Source organism: Prionailurus viverrinus, chromosome D1, assembly GCF_022837055.1.
Source record: "Prionailurus viverrinus isolate Anna chromosome D1, UM_Priviv_1.0, whole genome shotgun sequence".
Taxonomy (NCBI): Eukaryota; Metazoa; Chordata; class Mammalia; order Carnivora; family Felidae; genus Prionailurus; species Prionailurus viverrinus.
The window spans coordinates 98,451,753-98,469,698 of record NC_062570.1 but is presented as its reverse complement, the minus strand read 5'-3'; the positions used below and the strand labels follow the sequence as shown (position 1 = coordinate 98,469,698).

The window sequence follows — 17,946 nt, the reverse complement described above, 5'->3', positions numbered from 1 at the left end:
GCAGCGACAGTATGCACCACCATTTTTTTAAAACCCATGTCAGTGAGTTCTGCTGATTAGAGCTTTTACTTCCATAACCTGTGCTGGGAACAAGATGGAATGCCATCTGTGTGACTTGCTTACCACTTGAAAAGTTCTTTGTGTTTTAATGTCTTAAACTGAAAGATAGGGCTGATATCACACCGGGTTATGCTCTGTCTCTCTCTGTCTCAAAAATAAATAAACGTTAAAAAAAAATTTTGTTTAATAAAAAAAATGAAAATAAAAAATAAAAACACTTATTATAAATAGCTGGCAATGTAAAGTCAGTCCTTCCTGCTACACTCCCGTAATACTTCTTTTTTAAAAAAATATTTTAATGTTTACTTATTTTTGAGAGAGAGGGAGAGACAGAGAATGAGCAGAGGAGGCGCAGAGAGAGAGGGAGACACGGAATCCACAGCAGGCTCCAGGCTGTGAGCTCTCGGCACAGAGCCTGACGCGGGGCTTGAACTCACGAACCACGAGATCATGACCTGAGCTGAAATCTGACACCCAGCCAACTGAGCCACCCAGGCACCCCTCCGTGATATTTCTAATGACATGTAGCATTTAGCTTTGGTTTGGTTTTTATCCTGGATAGATAGCAGATGACCCACTACTTCCCAGGATAAATATCAGCATTCCCCTCTTACTCCCATTTCACCTTTGAGGAGGCGGTGGCAAGGACAATGAGATGCGCCTGTGTTGTTGACTAGAGAAGAGGAAACAAAGATTTGGGTGATTTTAATTACAAGCATTAATAAGGATTGCTCATAGGCTGTACGATGGGTTAGATGAGGCGAGGTCATTAATTGTTTTCATTGAAAGAAAATAAAGAGGTTGAAAGATAACGTACGTGTGTGTTTACGGCAGAACTTAGAAATCATTACCTAGAAAAAAACAAGTTAATACACAAGTTCTGACACCGCCACTGAAACAGAAATGCACAAGGGGATTCGTCCAGATCTCTTTCGGGGCCAGCGGGGTCCTTTTCACTGGGCTGGAGCAGTGCTGTCCAGTAGAACTTTCCGCGGTGTTAGAAATCTTCACTGTCCACTTTGGTAGCCACTAACCACAAGTGGCTCTTGAACACTTGAAATGTAGACAGTGTGACTGAGGAACTGATGTTTTAATTTTATTCTGTTTTAATTTGAATTTAAATAGCCATGTGTGGCCGGTAGCTACCAAACTGGACAGTGCAAGTGTAGAATAAGAAGAAAAAGGTGGAGTCGTGTCAAAATCAGCACGAGCATATTGGACCAGATAAACTTTCACGTCCCTGAAACGTTTGGATCTGGAGTGAGTAGCGGCGCGAGAGGGGCGTGTGTGCCACGTAGCAAGGTTGTTTGCGTTTTCTTGTTTCATAGCTGGCCTCTTTAATTACTCTAGTCAGAAGTCTGGAAACTGCGGCTACAGAGCCACAGTGGCACTTCGGGGAGCATCAGTCAGCCCCGCCACCTCTGTTCATCCTCTGATCTATAAGCCTTTTTGAAACGCAGGTGTTTGTTTCCACCTTGTCATATCTCACTGGATCTTTGATCGCTTCTGCAGCAGTCCTCCGGAGAAGAAATGGTAGTTAGTGACTCACATCCCTTTGATATCGAGAGCCGGTGTTTACAAAACTAGTCGGTCAATAGGTTTTACTATCTAGAGTTTGGGATTTACTGCCTCTGAGGCAACAATTGTGCAAATCCTCACGCGAGTTTCCCTTCCTCCTCTCTAGGGTGACACTCGAATGAAAAGACACTGTCCTTTCATCCCAGCTTTTGTGTCACAGGAGGCAGATAACCAGAATTATATGATGGCTTTCTTCATATTGATGAGGTTGTAGCAATTAAAGATAGAGATGGTGTGTACCTCATTGATTTGCAACTTCTACAGAGTTTAAATTAATTGAGAGCAAGAAAAGAATAAAAAACCAGACTAAATAGGTATACTCATATTCTTTATCTGTAAACCCACCCCATTCATTGTTGAAAATCCTGTGCCCATATCTGTCTGTAGTTATTACTATGAACTGGAAGCTAACTTTGAAAACCCTGGCACAAACTAGAGATTATCCTTCCCTATAGTCAGAAGTGTGCTGTGCGTACCCATAAGAAATGTTCTAGTGAGAAACTTGATCATGAGAATCGTTGCATTGTTTTCTTCTGGGGATTAGCAGCATATTGTTTAGCGGGGTCACACTTCAGTGTCCTAATATCTGTTCTCCATGTCTCCTAGAAGACTGTAACTACAGCTTCTATGATTACCACAAAGACACTACCTCTCGTCTTGAAAGCAGCAACTGCGACCATGCCTGCCTCTGTTGTGGGCCAGAGACCTACCATTGCTATGGTGACCGCCATCAACAGTCAGAAGGCTGTGCTCAGCACTGATGTGCAGACCACACCGGTCAACCTCCAGACGTCTAGTAAGGTCACTGGGCCTGGGGCAGAGGCTGTCCAAATTGTGGCAAAAAACACAGTCACTCTGGTAAGCCAGCAGCTGCTACTCATGTGTGTCCACATGAGAGGGTTCAGGATATGCATTTGTAGAGTATATCCATTTTATGCCCCTGCTGGATTTTTTTAGTCTCCGTCATTCAACCATACCAAGTTTTGCCTTTGGGGCTGACAAGGGAGTATGGCATTCCTGCCGGATGCTCAAACAGCTGTAGAAGTGTCCTTGACACCAAGGACCAAAACGCATGCAGTGCGTTACCTGAGGTCAAAGTTATGACCTGGCTTGTGGGGGAATGTCCTTCATAGCAGCATGCCACACTGTTTCATGTATCTCTCTCCATCCTGTTCGCAAACCTTCCTGTGATACTCGAATGCTTACACTCTCTGGTTCTGTATTACCGATTTGGGGAAAACTCAATCCCTGCTGAATTCCTTTAGCTCAAATTTAGTTTAGTTGAAATGGGCTGCACCCAGGAAGTCCCAGAGCAAGCTGAGGTGCTTTACAAAATATTCGAGAAATCCAAAAATTAACTATGTCCGTGTCCCAGGTCCATCAGAAAAAAGATCCCTTGAAGAAAAAGTACTTGAACCAAAATTGTTGATGAGAGTCTAGGGTAAAACCATTTAAAAACGGATCCTCTCTGAAGCTTGGGGTAAATAGAACCAAATGGTGGTTTGGAAAAGTCCTTTCTTAAAATGCCAGCTAAGAGCTCTTGGTGGTTTTTGAATGATGACCAGTGACGAGTGAAACTAGATAGCAGTGAAGTGACGCTTCAGCACTTACCAGGAATCTTGAGAGAAGCAACCAGCTATCTCAGCCAAATGCTGAGAGTTAGAGAGTTCTCTACAGGAACAAAGCTATTCACCACTAGATAAAGCTCTTCTATTAGGAAGAAGCCCATTTGGCCAGGCAGCAAGTTTGATTTTACTTTGGATCCAGTCTTGATTTTTATAATACGTACATGCAAGAGTTCTTGAATGTCAAAGGAAATTGTCTAAGATTGCTGAGCCTGCTGTGTTTTACATGAGGCAGGTAAGGAAAATGAAATGCGGTTGGTTCATTTTGTAGGCTGGAGCGTGCAGGTGAGAGAGTAAGACACTTTTCTCAAGGCAGAGTCAATTCAGATGGGTAATTCTACAATGAAAACTTTTAGAAAGGATTATCTGACCCAGATAATAGCGATGCTAAAATTACTTGAAGAACGCCTAAGCTTTGATATTGAACAATTATTGTCCTCTGGTTTATTTATGTTTCCCATTTTTTAGCAGGTTCAGGCAACACCTCCTCAGCCCATCAAAGTACCACAGTTTATCCCCCCTCCTCGACTCACTCCACGTCCAAACTTTCTTCCACAGGTGAGTAAATTAGTGACAGGCCCAATGATGGGTTAGCCAAGACAAAAGTCCTCATGGGCCCTTTCTAAGCAGCCTGAAGTGTGCTTATCAGCTCAGCTGTGTTCAGATCTGACTTGGCTGAAGATTCTACCTGCTGATTTCTGTACCATGAAGAGGCGTATTTTATCATCAGGGTTTCTAGGCAGTGACCAAAGGCAGTAGCAGAGGGATGAGAAGAAAAGGAAAATTTAAGATAGCACCATTATAAACCTTACAGTGTTAACTTACTGGAAATTTAACCAAACCTGCCTACCAGTGGGGAAGGAATATAATTACTACTTTTTTTTTTTCCTAGATGCCAAAGAGAGTAGGGAAGGAAACAATAGCCAAACTAACTCGTAGAAACCATTTAGTTTTACTGTGATAGGTGATGGCATTAAGCATCATACTTAAACACAAAGCCTTGCCTATAGAGGTTTAGACTAGGGGTCTACACAGGGAACTTTCTACCTGGGCTCAAGCAGCTCTGCTTGCCCATATTCTCCTGATAATCGGACTGAACTCACCATTCTCATTACAGAGTGTCAGGATTGCCCCAGTCTGGGTTTTGAGGGGACTTGACTTGCCAGGTAGAAAGGCTAGGAGTTCCCATCTGAGGCCCCATGTGGCAGGCAAAGAGAGAAGAGAAAAGAAATTTGTGTTCAGTGGCCATAAGTGATTTCTGAATTGCCTGTGTGGTAGGGATGGGCATTGCTAATGTGAGAGAAGGTGATTTCAGTCATTTATCAGGTAGATCCTTAATAAATACCTTGCATATCAAAAAAGGCACTAAGCACTGTGGATATGCCAGTTTTCAAGATAGACTGTTCTCTGTCCTCAGAGAGCTTCAGACATGTGTTCAGACAATTACAGTGTCCACTGTGGGAAGTACAGTTTAGTCTGACCACATGTGGGAGGGACACCCAACTCATTCTTAAGTTTTATAGAAAGTTTCATGGAAGAGTTGGCGTTCAGTCTAAGACTTAAAATCCTAGTAAAGTTAGCCTGTCCAAATTTTGGGGGAAGAACAAAAATGTCCCAGGCAGAGGGTAGAGCATATATGCAAATCCAGGATGGAGAGATACATGTAAGCTTAAGGAACCAAAGGAGATTTGGTGTGGCTAGGCATAGTGGGCCATGTGGCTGACTCAGGCTAAGGCAAGAGGTGAAGCTGGAGAGGTCCATTGTGCCAGATCTTGTGGCCTTCTAGGCTGTGTAGGAGTTTGGGCAAAAGGCCCTGGGACAAACCCAGGAGCAATGGGGATCCATGAAAGCATTGTTAAACAAATGCTTGAAATGATCAGATCTTTGTTTTAGAAAATTCCCTCTTGCCACTGTGTGGAGAATGGATTGAAGATGATCAAGACTGTGGGCAGGAGGTATAGTTAGGACATCATCAACAATAATAGCAGCTAATGTTTAGAGACTCCCGCTATGTGCCACCTACTGTGTTGGGCACTTTTTATGGGTTATCTATTTTAATCTTCACAATAGCCTTGTGAAAGTTAGGTATTACTTTTTTTTTTTAGACAAGGAACGTAGGGCTTAGCCCATGTTTTCCAGACGGTGGGTCATGACCCATTAGTAGGCTGTGTGAAATCAGTATAATGTGTTGTAACCAGAGTTTTTAAATAAAATCAGCAAAACAATGTGAAATGGTAGAGTACCTAGCACACATGTAATGTTTTGTGAAGTTTTTGTTTTGTAGAGATACAGACATATGTCTATATGTGTGTGCTGGTTACAGTGTGAAATGTATTCCCTACTGTGTGTCTGCAGCAGCCACCACCGGCTCTTCTTTTTTTCTTTTCTTTAAAGTTTATTTATTTTGAGAGAGAGAGCATGCACACGCAGGGGAGGGGCGGAGAGAGGGAGGCAGAGAATCCCAAGCAGGCTCTACGTTGTCAGCGCGGAGCCCGACGCGGGGCCCAAACCCACCGACCGCAAAATCGTGGCCTGAGGAGAAATCAGGAGCCCGACACTCAACTGACTGAGCCACCGAGGCGCCCCACACCACCGGGGCATCTTAAGTTCAGCTAAATATTCAGACTCACAAGACTGTCCAGGCCCATACTTGGTACCAGTGTACTTGGAACGATGTGAGACAAAAACCAGAGCTTACCAGCAGGACAGCATCAAGATATCTTGCTTCAGCCCGTATAGCAGTCTCTGCAGCCGTCTAGTGATTGCTGAGATGCGGGGACATGAGATCCTGAAGAAGACCGTGGTAGAGTCAGCCTGGCACAATAGTCTTATGCTTCACAAGAGCCAGTGCGTCTTGTAACAACTCTGTAGGCATGGCTTTCAGGGTCCTCCCAGTGGACATGCCCGGTTACAAGAGTCACCCCACTGCATGAAGCCCAAAGCAGAGCATCCCATCAAGTATTTATAATGCTCCCTGTTCAGATTCAGTTCGGATTCAGTTTAGCAGTGAGGGATCATTTTTACCGTAAGCGATGTTGCCTGGTAACATAGTTGACATTCTTACCCTTAATCAGGTTCCCAGGGGAACAGAGCTGGAGCGTTAACTGAAGGTCAAAATTTCATGCATTGGGGGAAAGGATTTTGCCCATAGGGTCACTGTATAGAAAATTTGAAAAATGCTGGCTTAAGTCAGGTATGTTACTGAGGCTACCTGGCTAGTAAGTGGGAGGAACCAGGATTTGAACCCAAGCAAGGCTGACCTCGTGTTTTTCATTGTAATTTTTGTTACCGTTTCAGTAAGCCAAACATAAGTGGCAGTAAGGACCTAGGAAGTAGCCATAATTGAGAAGGATTTAGGAAGTAGAGGTGAAGTAGGAAGCATCAAGAATGGTTCTGAAGTGTATTTATTTAGCAAGAAAGCCATTTACCAAGGTGATGGTAATAGGAGGAAGAGAGGGTTAGAGGAACAAACAGGTGAGTTTTAGACATGTTGATTTTGTTGTTGATGTTGTTTTGAAAGATTTTATTTTTAAGTAATCTCTACACCCAACATGGATGGGGCTAGGACTTAACAACCCTGAGATCAAGAGTCTCATGCTCCACTGACTGAGCCAGCCAGGTACCCCTAGACATGCTGATTTTTAATTTCTTACGAGATTTCCAAGTAGAGATACATGACAGGAAGTTGAGTATATTCGGAAATGTCTGGTCCTGAGATGCAAGTGTGGATGGACGTCTTCAGTACATAGATGGTAATTGAAGCCATGGGATGGGTGAAAAACCCCAGGAAGAGTGAGAAGATTGGGGAAAAAAGAGGTTCCAGAACAAAACTCTGAGAAACACTTAATGTTTAGGATTGGGCAGAGGAAGAGGAAGTCCACAAATGTGACTTAGAGAGGGAGTGGCCGAGAACAGGGAGTTAGAGAGCAAGGAGCTGGGCTGAAGTGAATTCACGGACATGAAGAAATTTAGAATGTGAATTAAGATCGATGGCCGCATTATTACCATACTGGGCACAAGTTCTGGGTGAGACCAGTCTCTGGATTAGGCATTTGATCTCAACCTGAGGAAGCAGCATGGTATGGGAGAAGGAGCTAAGGTTTGGATCCAGAAGAACCATGTTGTAGGGTAGCGTTTGGACACCATTAAGAGCTGATGAGTCTTCTATAAGATTATATATCCTGATATGTATAGGACTAATAACACCAAAATGAATATTAATAAATATTGGTACTCAATACCATTTCACATATATAGTATAAAAGACCTGGCAATGTTTTAGACTTACAAGGCTTATGAAATTTCTTGAAGTAATACAGTAATTGTTCTCTCTTTCCCCATAGGTTCGACCCAAGCCTGTGGCCCAGAATAACATTCCTATTGCCCCAGCACCTCCTCCCATGCTTGCAGCTCCTCAACTTATCCAGAGGCCTGTCATGCTGACCAAGTTCACCCCCACGACCCTTCCTACCTCCCAGAATTCCATCCATCCCGTCCGTGTCGTCAATGGGCAGACTGCAACCATAGCCAAAACGTTCCCTATGGCCCAGCTCACCAGCATTGTGATAGCTACTCCAGGGACCAGACTCGCTGGACCTCAGACTGTACAGCTTAGCAAGCCAAGCCTTGAAAAACAGGTACAGGCAGAGCGTGCATCTGCTTGGGGACAGTGGCCTTGCCATTGAGGCCGGGCTGTCTCTAAATACATTCTCTCAAGAACTCTTCTCTTTATCTCAGCACCATTGTCCGTAACCTGTTGCTTATCATGTGATGGTTTATCCATAATGCAAAAGGGCCAGTCTTACTGAAGAAAGTTGGGTTGTTTTTCCCACCATCCCTGCGCAGAGGGATTCAGATTCCCGTGTGAGTGAGCTCCCCCTGCTGGTTCCGAAGCAGAAATTCACAGATGGGTTCTGCTGGTCTCAGTCAGGAAGCACAGAGATATAATGCACAGAAAATGCCTTATTAGTTTCGGCCCAATAAGAATCCAGATGAAGATACGGCTGTGAAAGTCAGGAAGAGTAAACAAAACAAGGGAAAGGATTTCATTTGAAAGATTTCCCCTGGTTATTACAGATAATGAGGAGCCAAATGAAAAAATTAAAATTTCTAAAAAGCATTTGTTAACTCTAGAGACTACAGACATTTTATTTTAGCTCAGATGTTGAAGCCTCTCGTTTATATTTCTAAAGTCAGATTTTCTCTTAAGAATTCAAGGCTAGAGAAATACAAGTAACCTCCAAAAATACTTACGAGTTCTGTAACAGAAGACTTCTAAAAACAAGAGAAAGGATTTATAGGCAGTTACCATATTCTATTTAAAGAAAGACCAGTGATGAGAAAAGAATTTTGCAAAGAAAAGCATCGTCTTTTAAGAAAGTTGCTTTAAAAAGTCATTGACCTATTTCTAATTGCTCAGGCTTGAGTTCTCATTCATCTGAAAATAGTCTCTAGTGATCCTGAATCTTCTGCTTCTGGATGGCTGACCATGATTCAGAGAGGCTGGCCAGATGGTGGGGTATGAGAGGCTTCCTGCTGCCTTGGCCTTCTTGAACAGAGGATCCTTATGCATAGAGCACCCGGCTTTCTATCCAGACAGCTCATAAATGCAGCAGACCTTCCACTAAAAAGCTAGGTATTAAAATCTTGTGCTCAGAAAACACAAGGGAAAACACATCTGTTTTCCTGCAAAGCTTACTCAGACCCCAGAAAGTGCTTTGAGGAACATTTCAGAAATAGTTACACCTTTTTAGACACACCGTGTTAGATGATGAGCTTTTAAACGCATTATCGGCAGAACTTCATTATTAAAACATAAAAGTAAAATACTGAAGCTGAGAAGTTTGCGTAGGGGCATGTCTGGAGATCATCTCCCCTCGTGCCCTGTGCTGGCTCTCAAAGAACGTGAGGGGCCTTAGAGTTCCAAAGAAGGTGGTTTCAAAGCACTCCTTTAGATGACTAAATAGTATTTTTCTTTGGCCTCTCTTTCGATATAGATACTTTTAGGAGACATTTTTTTTTTCAGGTCCTTTTATTTTTGCATTTCTTATTTTTTCTGATCACATCTAAGATAATACATATTAATTATGAAAGAAAATTCTAACATTATAGAACTATATAATGTACAAAGTGCATCCACCCCGTAATGTGTGGAAAGAGTAAACTTCCCCATAATTCTAACTCCTGACTCTTGAACAGTATGAACAGTTCAGATTATCTTCCTCCATATTTTCTATAATACATTTTTAAAGCAAAAAAACAATCTGTATTTTGTAACTTGCTTTTTTTCATGTTAGATGTTGAATATCTTTTCATGTTTTGGACTTATATGTTAATAGAGTTTTTAATTTTAATTTTAATGCTGTAAAAAGGTTTTCAGGAAATCTTTAACAAGCTTTTCTAAGCAGTAAATTCCATGGTCTCTCTTTTTGTTCATCTAATAGAGGAATCAGCCGTTGCTATTTTAGTTTAGCAGACCACCTGCCATAACGGGCTTGCAGGTTAGCAAGCTCAGTCAGCAGGGGTGCTCTTTAGACTGGACTCCATTCTCAGAATTTCCTTACTTTAGATCTTTCTGCTATCCTTCTTTTCTCTTCTGTGTTTCATTTCCAGTATCACATTTATAGCCATTAGGGGATCTCAGAGATGGGCTAAAGAGTAAAGCAATGTAAATATGTAGCCACAGAAGTACTACTCAGAGTCTGCTCACAGAGTTACCAGAACCTGCGTCCAGCATTCTCTATGTGACAGGGCTAGATGGGTTCCTTTCTGCTTTCTTCTGTTTCTTTTAGGGTGATAACATTCATTTAGTAAAAATACGTTGATTATGTGCCAGTTGCTATGCCGAGTGTGATGCCTAAATACACGGGTGGATAAATGAAAGCCTATACCCTCACAGAGCTCAATCTGTAGTGCATTTCGAACAGGTATGGAGGCTGTGCCTCCAGGGGAGGAAGCATGGCAAGTTGTATAGTTTCAAAGGCCTCCCACCTTGGCGTAGAAAAGGAAGAAGGGAGTGTCAGTTACAACAATAGTGCCTCACTTCTTCCCCTGTCAGGGATTGCCAACTTCCTTCAGGCCAGATAAGAGCTCCCTGTCTTACCCTCATTAGAAGCCACATTACACTGCGACTCTGAGAAAATGAGTGCTGGAGTTTGAGGAGCTTTGAGGCTGGAAACATGTTCTAGGCAGAAAAGTAGATGGAACCAGACAGACTTACAGCCCCCAAACCGCTGACTTTTATGTCCCTGCCCTCTCTAGCACTCTACAAAATGGGGCTAAACACCTGTTAATGATGGAACGAGCTAAAGCATTTACTTTAAAGGCCATTAGACTGCGCCTGATGCAGTTAGTTCTCAGGAATTATGTTCATTTCTTAATCCACCACACCCACCCCTGCAACAAAGACCTCTGTGTATGTCCCCAAGGCTAAGCTACTGAGAAAAAAGTGCTGGGTTCCCTGTGTGTCTTGGATAGGAACCTACACAAGATCCTCTAAACAGGATCTAAACAGTGCTTCCAAGATGAGAATATTATCCAATGTATTCTCCTCAACTTCCATTCTTCCCTCTTAGTAAACGTGAGCTGGTAACTCTTCACCTTCCATTTTAACACTGGTGCTCTAGCAGGGAAAAGAGGTCCTAGTGACCAGAGATGGATTTTGCTTTGCCTTCAATCCAAATTTATTCAACCTCGATTGGTGAAACTATTTGGACATGTATTTATTTGCAAGGGACTAACTTCGATTATTCGTGCAGCCAAGTCTCAGAAGGTGAATTTGGAATTCAGGGTGTAAATGGTTAACCTAATTCTAATCTTGTTCGGACTGTTTGATTTCTGTCTTTGTAACCAGAAAGAACCGGATTTCTAAATTCAAATGGTCACGAGTGTGAAGCAGTAAATACAAATGAGTAAAGCAGGCTGGAAGTAAACACATGGACTTTTATATTTCAATTTTCAGTGGGAGCATGAGTATAAGAGATATCCCACTTTTATTCTTAGTTTCTGTTTAAAGTAGTGAGGCAAGCATGACAAAATTTAAGTTTGGCCTTGGTATCAGGAAGACCATAGAATGTGGAAGAGACTGTAGTAAATGGGAAAGCAATACCGTCTCAGGGGGCAACTACTGCTTGATAATAGCCAGTTTTTATCCTACAGAAGTATTTCCAAGAATGGCCAGAAATCCCGATGTTTTGAGAAGTCACCTAGTTTTAAAAATACTGGTAACTGTTTAAACACCATGTAAAGCAAAAAAATATCTGCAGGGCAACTTCATCTCTGGACAATAGTTTGTAATCTCTGATAGAGACCAGACTTTTAGCTTACTCCATTTTTGGTTTTTTGGTTTTTGGTTTTGGTTTTCCCCAATTTTTTTTTTTAACTGAGGTGAAATTCATACCACATAAAAATGAACATTGAAATGAACAATTCAGTGGCATTTAGTACATCCACAGTGTTGTGCAACCACCACCTCTGTCTAGTTCCAAAACCTTTTTATTACCCTAAAATAAAAACCAGTATCTAGTCAATAATTACTCTCCATCCACTCCTCTCCCTCCCACTGGCAGCTGCCAGTCTGCTTGTTTGTCTCTCTAGATTTACCTACTCTGGGTATTTCATTTGGATGGAATCATATAATATGTGACCTTTTGTGTCTGGCCTCTTTCAGTTAGCATAGTGTTTTCCAGATTCGTCCACATTATAACAGGTATCAGTACTTCATATCCTTTTAATGGCTGAATAATAAATAGTCCATAGTATGTGTATACCGTAACTTGTTTATCTGTTCATCCATTGATGGACATTTGGGTTATTTCTACCTTTTGGCTATTGGGAATGGTGCTCCTATGAATATTTATGTACAAACATTTGTTTGAATACCTGCTTTCCATTCTTTGGGGGTATATACATACCTAAGAGTACAATTATTGGATCATGTGACAATTCCGGGTTTAACTTTTTGAGGAACTGCCACACTGTTTCCACAGCAGCTGAATCATTTTCCATTCCCACTAGCAATGTGTGAGCATGCTGTTTGCTCCACATCCTTGGTAATACTTACTGTTTTCCCTTTTTAAAAATTATAGCCATCCTAGTAGGTGTGAAGTGGTATTTCATTGTGAGTTTGATTCGCATTTTGTTAATGATTAATGTTGTTGTTGGACATCTTTCATGTGCTTTTTGGCCATTTGTGTATTTTCTTTAGAGAAATACCCAAGTTCTTTGCCAGTTTCTATATTGGGTTGTTTGTCTTTTTGTTGTTGAGCTGTGAGGGTTCTTTGTATAATCTGGATACTAGACTCTTATCAGATATATGATTTGCAGGTATTTTCTTCCATTCTGTAGGTCGTCTTTTCACTTTTTCTTTTCTGGAAGCCTGTGTTTTCTTCATTTTATGGATAATGTACTTTGATGCCCAAAACGTTTTAATTTTGATGAAGTCCAGTTTATCTGTTTTTTTCTTTTGTTGCTTGTATTTTTGGTGTCCTATCTAGGAATCCATGCTGACATCTAAGATAATGAAGATTTACCATAACCTAATTTTTCTTCTAAGAAGTTGTACGGTTTTAGCTCTTATATTTAAGTTAGTAGTTCATTTTGACTTAATTTTTGTATGTAGTATGAGATAAAGGGTCCAGCTTAATTATTTCACATGTGGATATGCAGTTCCAGCACCATTTGTTGAAGATACTGTTCTCTCCCCATTTGAATGATCATGACACCATTGTTGAAAACCAATTGGCAATTGATGTGTGGATTTATTTCTGGACTCTCAATCCTATTCTTTTGGTCTGTAGCTCTGTCTTTGTGCCAGTACCTACCACACTCTCTTAATTACTGTAATTTTGTAGTAAGTTTTGACAGTGGAAAGTGTGAGTCCTCCAACGTTTTTCTTTTTCAATATTGTTTTGGCCATTCAGGGGTCCTTGCATTTCCTGCGTGATTTTGAGAATTGGAAAAGCCGATTCTTCCGACAAGAAAAAGCTGTTGGAATTTTCAGTTCTTGAACATGGATGTCTTTCCATTTATTTAGTTTTATGTCTTTCAGCAGTGCTTTATAATTTGCAGTGCACAAGTCTTTTGTCTCCTTAGTTAAATTTATTCCTAGGTATTTTATTCTTTGGGATGCTATTATAAATGTAATTGTTTTCTTAATTTCCTATTGCAATTGTTCATTACTGTTATGTAGAAATACAGCTCATTTATCTTGTACCTTGCAACTTTGCCGAATTTTTTTATTAGCTCTAGTAGTTGTTTTGTGGATTCTTGGAATTTCTATATGTAGGATCCTCTGCAAATAGAGATAGATTTACATCATCCTTTCCAATTTTGATTCCTTTTATGTCTTTTCTTTCCTAATTGTTCTGACTAGAACTACCACCACAATGTTGAATAGTCATGGTGAAAGTGGGCATTCTTCTCTTGTTTCCGATCTCAGAGCAAAAGCATTCAGTCTCTCACTGTTAAGTATGATGTTAGCTGTGGTTTCTCATAAATACCCTGTATTTATAAAGTTGAGGACGTTTCCTTCTATTTCTAGATTTCTGAGTGTTTTATCATGAATGAATGTTGGATTTTGACAAATGCTTTTTTCTACATTTATTGAGATGATCATGTGTTGGGGAAGAGTTGCCCTCATTTATTAATGTGGTATATTACATTGGTTTTCTTACATCTTTCGTTCCTGGGATAAGTTCTGCTTTGTCATGGTGTATCTTTTGAATATACTGTTAGATTCAGTTTGCTAGTATTTTATTAAAAATTTTTAGGGGCGCCTGGGTGGCGTAGTCGGTTAAGCGTCCGACTTCAGCCAGGTCACGATCTCGCGGTCCGTGAGTTCGAGCCCCGCGTCAGGCTCTGGGCTGATGGCTCAGAGCCTGGAGCCTGTTTCCATTTCTGTGTCTCCCTCTCTCTCTGCCCCTCGCCCGTTCATGCTCTGTCTCTCTCTGTCCAAAAAATAAATAAACGTTGAAAAAAAAAATTTAAAAAAAAAAAAAAAAAAAAAATTTTTGGCTGTAGGGCAGAGCGCCTAGGTAGTTCAGCGGTTAAGCGTCCGACTCTTGATTTCTGCTCAGGTCACGATCTCATGGTTTGTGGGATCGAGCCCTGTATCTGGCTGTGTGCTGATAGTGTGGAGCCTGCTTGGGATTCTCTCTCTCCCCCTCTCTGTCCCTCCCCTGCTCACATTCTTTCTCTTTCTCAAAATTAGATACATTAAAAAAAATTGAAAGAATGTTTCACTATATTCATAAGGGGCATTGGTCTGTAATTTTCTCTTTTTGTGGTGTCTTTGGCGTTAGTATCAAGGTAGGGCTGGCTTCATAGAACAAGTTAGGAAATGTTTTCCTCCTATTTTTTGGAAGAGTTGGAGAAGGATCAGTGTTAGTTCTTTAAATGTTTGGTAGAATTCACCAGTGAAGCTGATTCTGAACTTTTCTTTTTGGAGAGGATTTTGGTTACTATTTCCATTTCTTTAGCTGTAACAGGTCTGTTGAGATTTTCCAGTGCTCGAGTCAATTTTGGTAATTTTTATATTTATAGGAATTTGTCCATTGCATCTATATTATTTAATTTGTTGGTAATTCTTCATTGTACTCTCTTCTAATCCTTTTTTTTTCTTCTGTAAGATAGGTAGAATGTGTATTCTGTGGTTGTTGAGTGGACTGTGCTTTATATGTATGTTAGATCTTGTTGGTTTATAGTGTTGTTCATGTTCTCCATTTCCTTATTGATCTTCTGTCTACATATTCTTTTCTTTCCTCTTAACTTTTCTTTTTCCTTCCTCCCTCCCTCCCTCTCTCCTCCCTTCCTTCCTTCCTTCCTTCCTACAAGAATTTTAAGTAATCTACACCCAACGTTCCCACTTGTGTTTATGATTTTTGTTATTTGCATTTTCTGTTTTTTTAGTCTGTCCAACTAAAGGTTTCTCAATGTTGTTGATCTCTTCAAAGAATAAACTTTTAGGGCACCTGGGTGGCTCAGTTGGTTGAGCATCCAACTGCGATTCAGGCCATGATCTCAGGATTTGTGAGTTCAGGCCCCGCGTCGGGCTCGCTGCTGTCAGCTAGAGCCTGCTTCGGATCTTCTGTCCCCTCTCTCTCTGTCCCTCCCCCACTCACTCACACACACACACTCTCTCTCAAAAAGAAAAAAAAGAAAAAGGAATAAACTTTTGATTTCATTAATTCTATTGTTTTTCTGTTCTCTATTTCATTTATTTCCACTGTGACTTTTATTATTTTCTTCCTTCTGCTAGCTTTGGCTTTAGTTGTTTTTTTTTTTTTTTTCTGGTTTCTTAAGGTTTTTTTAGTTCTTTAACATTTAAAGTTAGGTTATTGGTTTGAGATCTTTTTTTTTTCTTTTTTTTTTTAAGTAAACTGTTAGAGCTATAAATTTCCTCCCGAGCACTGCTTTCACTGTATCACATCAGTTTTGGTATATTATGTTTTCATTTTCATTCCTCTCAAAGTATTTTCTAATTTCCCTGGTGATTCCTTCTTTGACCCATTGGTTATGTAAGAGTGTGTGTTTAATTTCCACACGTTTTTAAGTTTTCTAGTTTTCCTTTATTACTGATTTCCAGCTTCTTTCTCTTGTGGTCAGAGAAGATAAGATACTTTGTATGTTAAGTCTTCTGAAATGTATTAGGATTTGTTTTGTGACCTCAAACATGATCTGTTCCAGAGAATGTGTCATGTATTATACTTGAGAAGAATGTGTATTCTGTTGTTGTGTGGTGGACTGTGCTTTAGATGTATGTTAGATCTAGTTGGTTTATAGTGTTGTTCACGTCCTCCATTTCCTTATTGATCTTCTGTCTACATGTTCTTTTCTTTTTTCTTTTTCCCTCCTCCCTCCTTCTCTTCCTCCCTTCCTTCCTTCCTTCCTTCCTTCCTTCCTTCCTTCCTAAAAGATTTTTAAGTAATCTACACCCGTCGTGGGGCTCGAACTCATGACCTGGAAATCAAGAGTTTCATGCTCTACCAACTGAGCCAGCCAGGTGCCCCTTCTTTCCATTCTTTAAAGTGAGGTATTAAAGTCTCCAATTATTATTATTATAGAACTATTTTATTTCTTCATTCAGTTCTGTCAATATTTGTTTCATATTTTAAGACTCTGTTGTTTGGTGCATATATATTTAAAATGTATCATGTCTTCTTAATGAACTGACCCTTTTATCAATATATAATGACCTTCTTTGTCTCCTGTAACAGTTTTTTGACTTAAGGCAAACAATTAGTATAGCTATCCCTGTACTCTTTCGGTTACTGTTTGCATGAAATATCTTTTTTCATCCTTTGACTTTCAACTTTTTTGTATCTTTGGCTTTGAGATGAGTCTATTATAGATAGCGTATATTTTGGATCATGTTTTGTTAATCCATTTTGCCACTCTCTGTCTTTTAATTTGTGGGTTGAACTCAGTTACGTTTAAAGTGCTGATAAGAAAGGACTTATGCCATTTTGCTATTTGTTTTCTATATGTCTTATGTCTTTTTTGTTCCTCAGTTACTCCAGTACTGCCTTCTTTTGTGTTTGGTTTTTCTTTCTAGTGCATACTTTTGATGCCCTCATTTTCTTTTCTGTGTACATTTTAGTTATTTTCTCAGTGGTTACCATGGGGATTGCAGTTAACATTCATAAATCTTTAACTGTGTAGTTTGAATTGATACAAGCTTAGCTTTAATAGTGTACAAAAACTCTGTTCCTATACAGCTCTGCCCCTCCTTTCTGTTGTCACAGATTTGCATCTTTTGTACATTGTATGCCCACTAATACAGATTTATAATTATTGCTTTATGCATCTCTTTTCTAACTCATACAGAAAACTAAAAGAAGTTACAAATCAAAGATACAAAAATACTGGATTCTGTTTTTACCTGTGTAGTTTCCTTTACTGGAATTCTTATCTCTTTGTATGACTTGAAGTTACTGTCTAGTGTCTTTTTATTTCAGCCTGAAGAACTCCTTTAGCATTTCTTTTAGGGCAGATCTACTAGCAATGAACTTCCTTAGGTTTTTGCAGGATATAGCATTCTTGGTTGATAGTGATTTTCTTTCAGCACTTTATGTAATCCCCCTGCTGCTGGCCTCTGGTTTCTGGGGAGAAGTTGGCTGCTAACCACATTGAGGACCTTTTCTGTGTGATGCATCACTTCTGTCTTACTGCTTTCAAGACTCTCTCTTTGCCTTTGTCTTTCAACAGTGTGACTACAATGTGTCTCACTGTGAATCTCTTTTATTTATTTATTTTTAATCATTTTTATGGGAACACAAATTTTATTTTTTTATTTTTTAAATTTTAATTATTTTATTTTTTAAGCTTTTATTTTAATTCCAGCTAGTTAACATACAGTGTTCTATTAGTTTTAGGGGTACAATATAGTGAGTCAACAGTTCCATACATCACCTGTTGCTCACCACAAGTACACTCCTTAACCCCTTTCACCTATTTCACCCATCCCCCACCCACCTCCCCTCTAGTATCCATCAATTTGTTCTCTATAATTAAGAGTCTGGTTCTTCATTTGTCTCTTTTTTCCCCTTTGCTCATTTGCTTTGTTTCTTAAATGCCACACATGAGTGAAATCATATGGTATTTGTCTGACTTATTTCGCTTAGCATTGTATTCTCTAGATCCATACATGTCATTGAAAATGACATGTAAGATTTCATTCTTATGG

At 40.1% G+C, this 17,946-nt stretch overlaps 1 protein-coding gene across 24 annotated transcripts in view; it reads left to right on the top strand.

Moving 5' to 3' along the window:
• PHF21A (PHD finger protein 21A) overlaps nt 1-17,946 on the top strand; it is a 198,046-nt gene that overhangs the window by 148,577 nt on the left and 31,523 nt on the right. For 15 of the 24 annotated variants that reach the window (XM_047876937.1, XM_047876945.1, XM_047876946.1 and 12 more), the window contains 3 exons: nt 2,245-2,496; nt 3,732-3,821; nt 7,607-7,900. In XM_047876937.1, coding sequence (XP_047732893.1) covers nt 2,245-2,496; nt 3,732-3,821; nt 7,607-7,900 — 636 coding nt within the window. The remainder of the gene's footprint in view (nt 1-2,244; nt 2,497-3,731; nt 3,822-7,606; nt 7,901-17,946) is intronic. The other 9 variants (XM_047876944.1, XM_047876950.1, XM_047876954.1 and 6 more) reach the window with 4 other exon arrangements.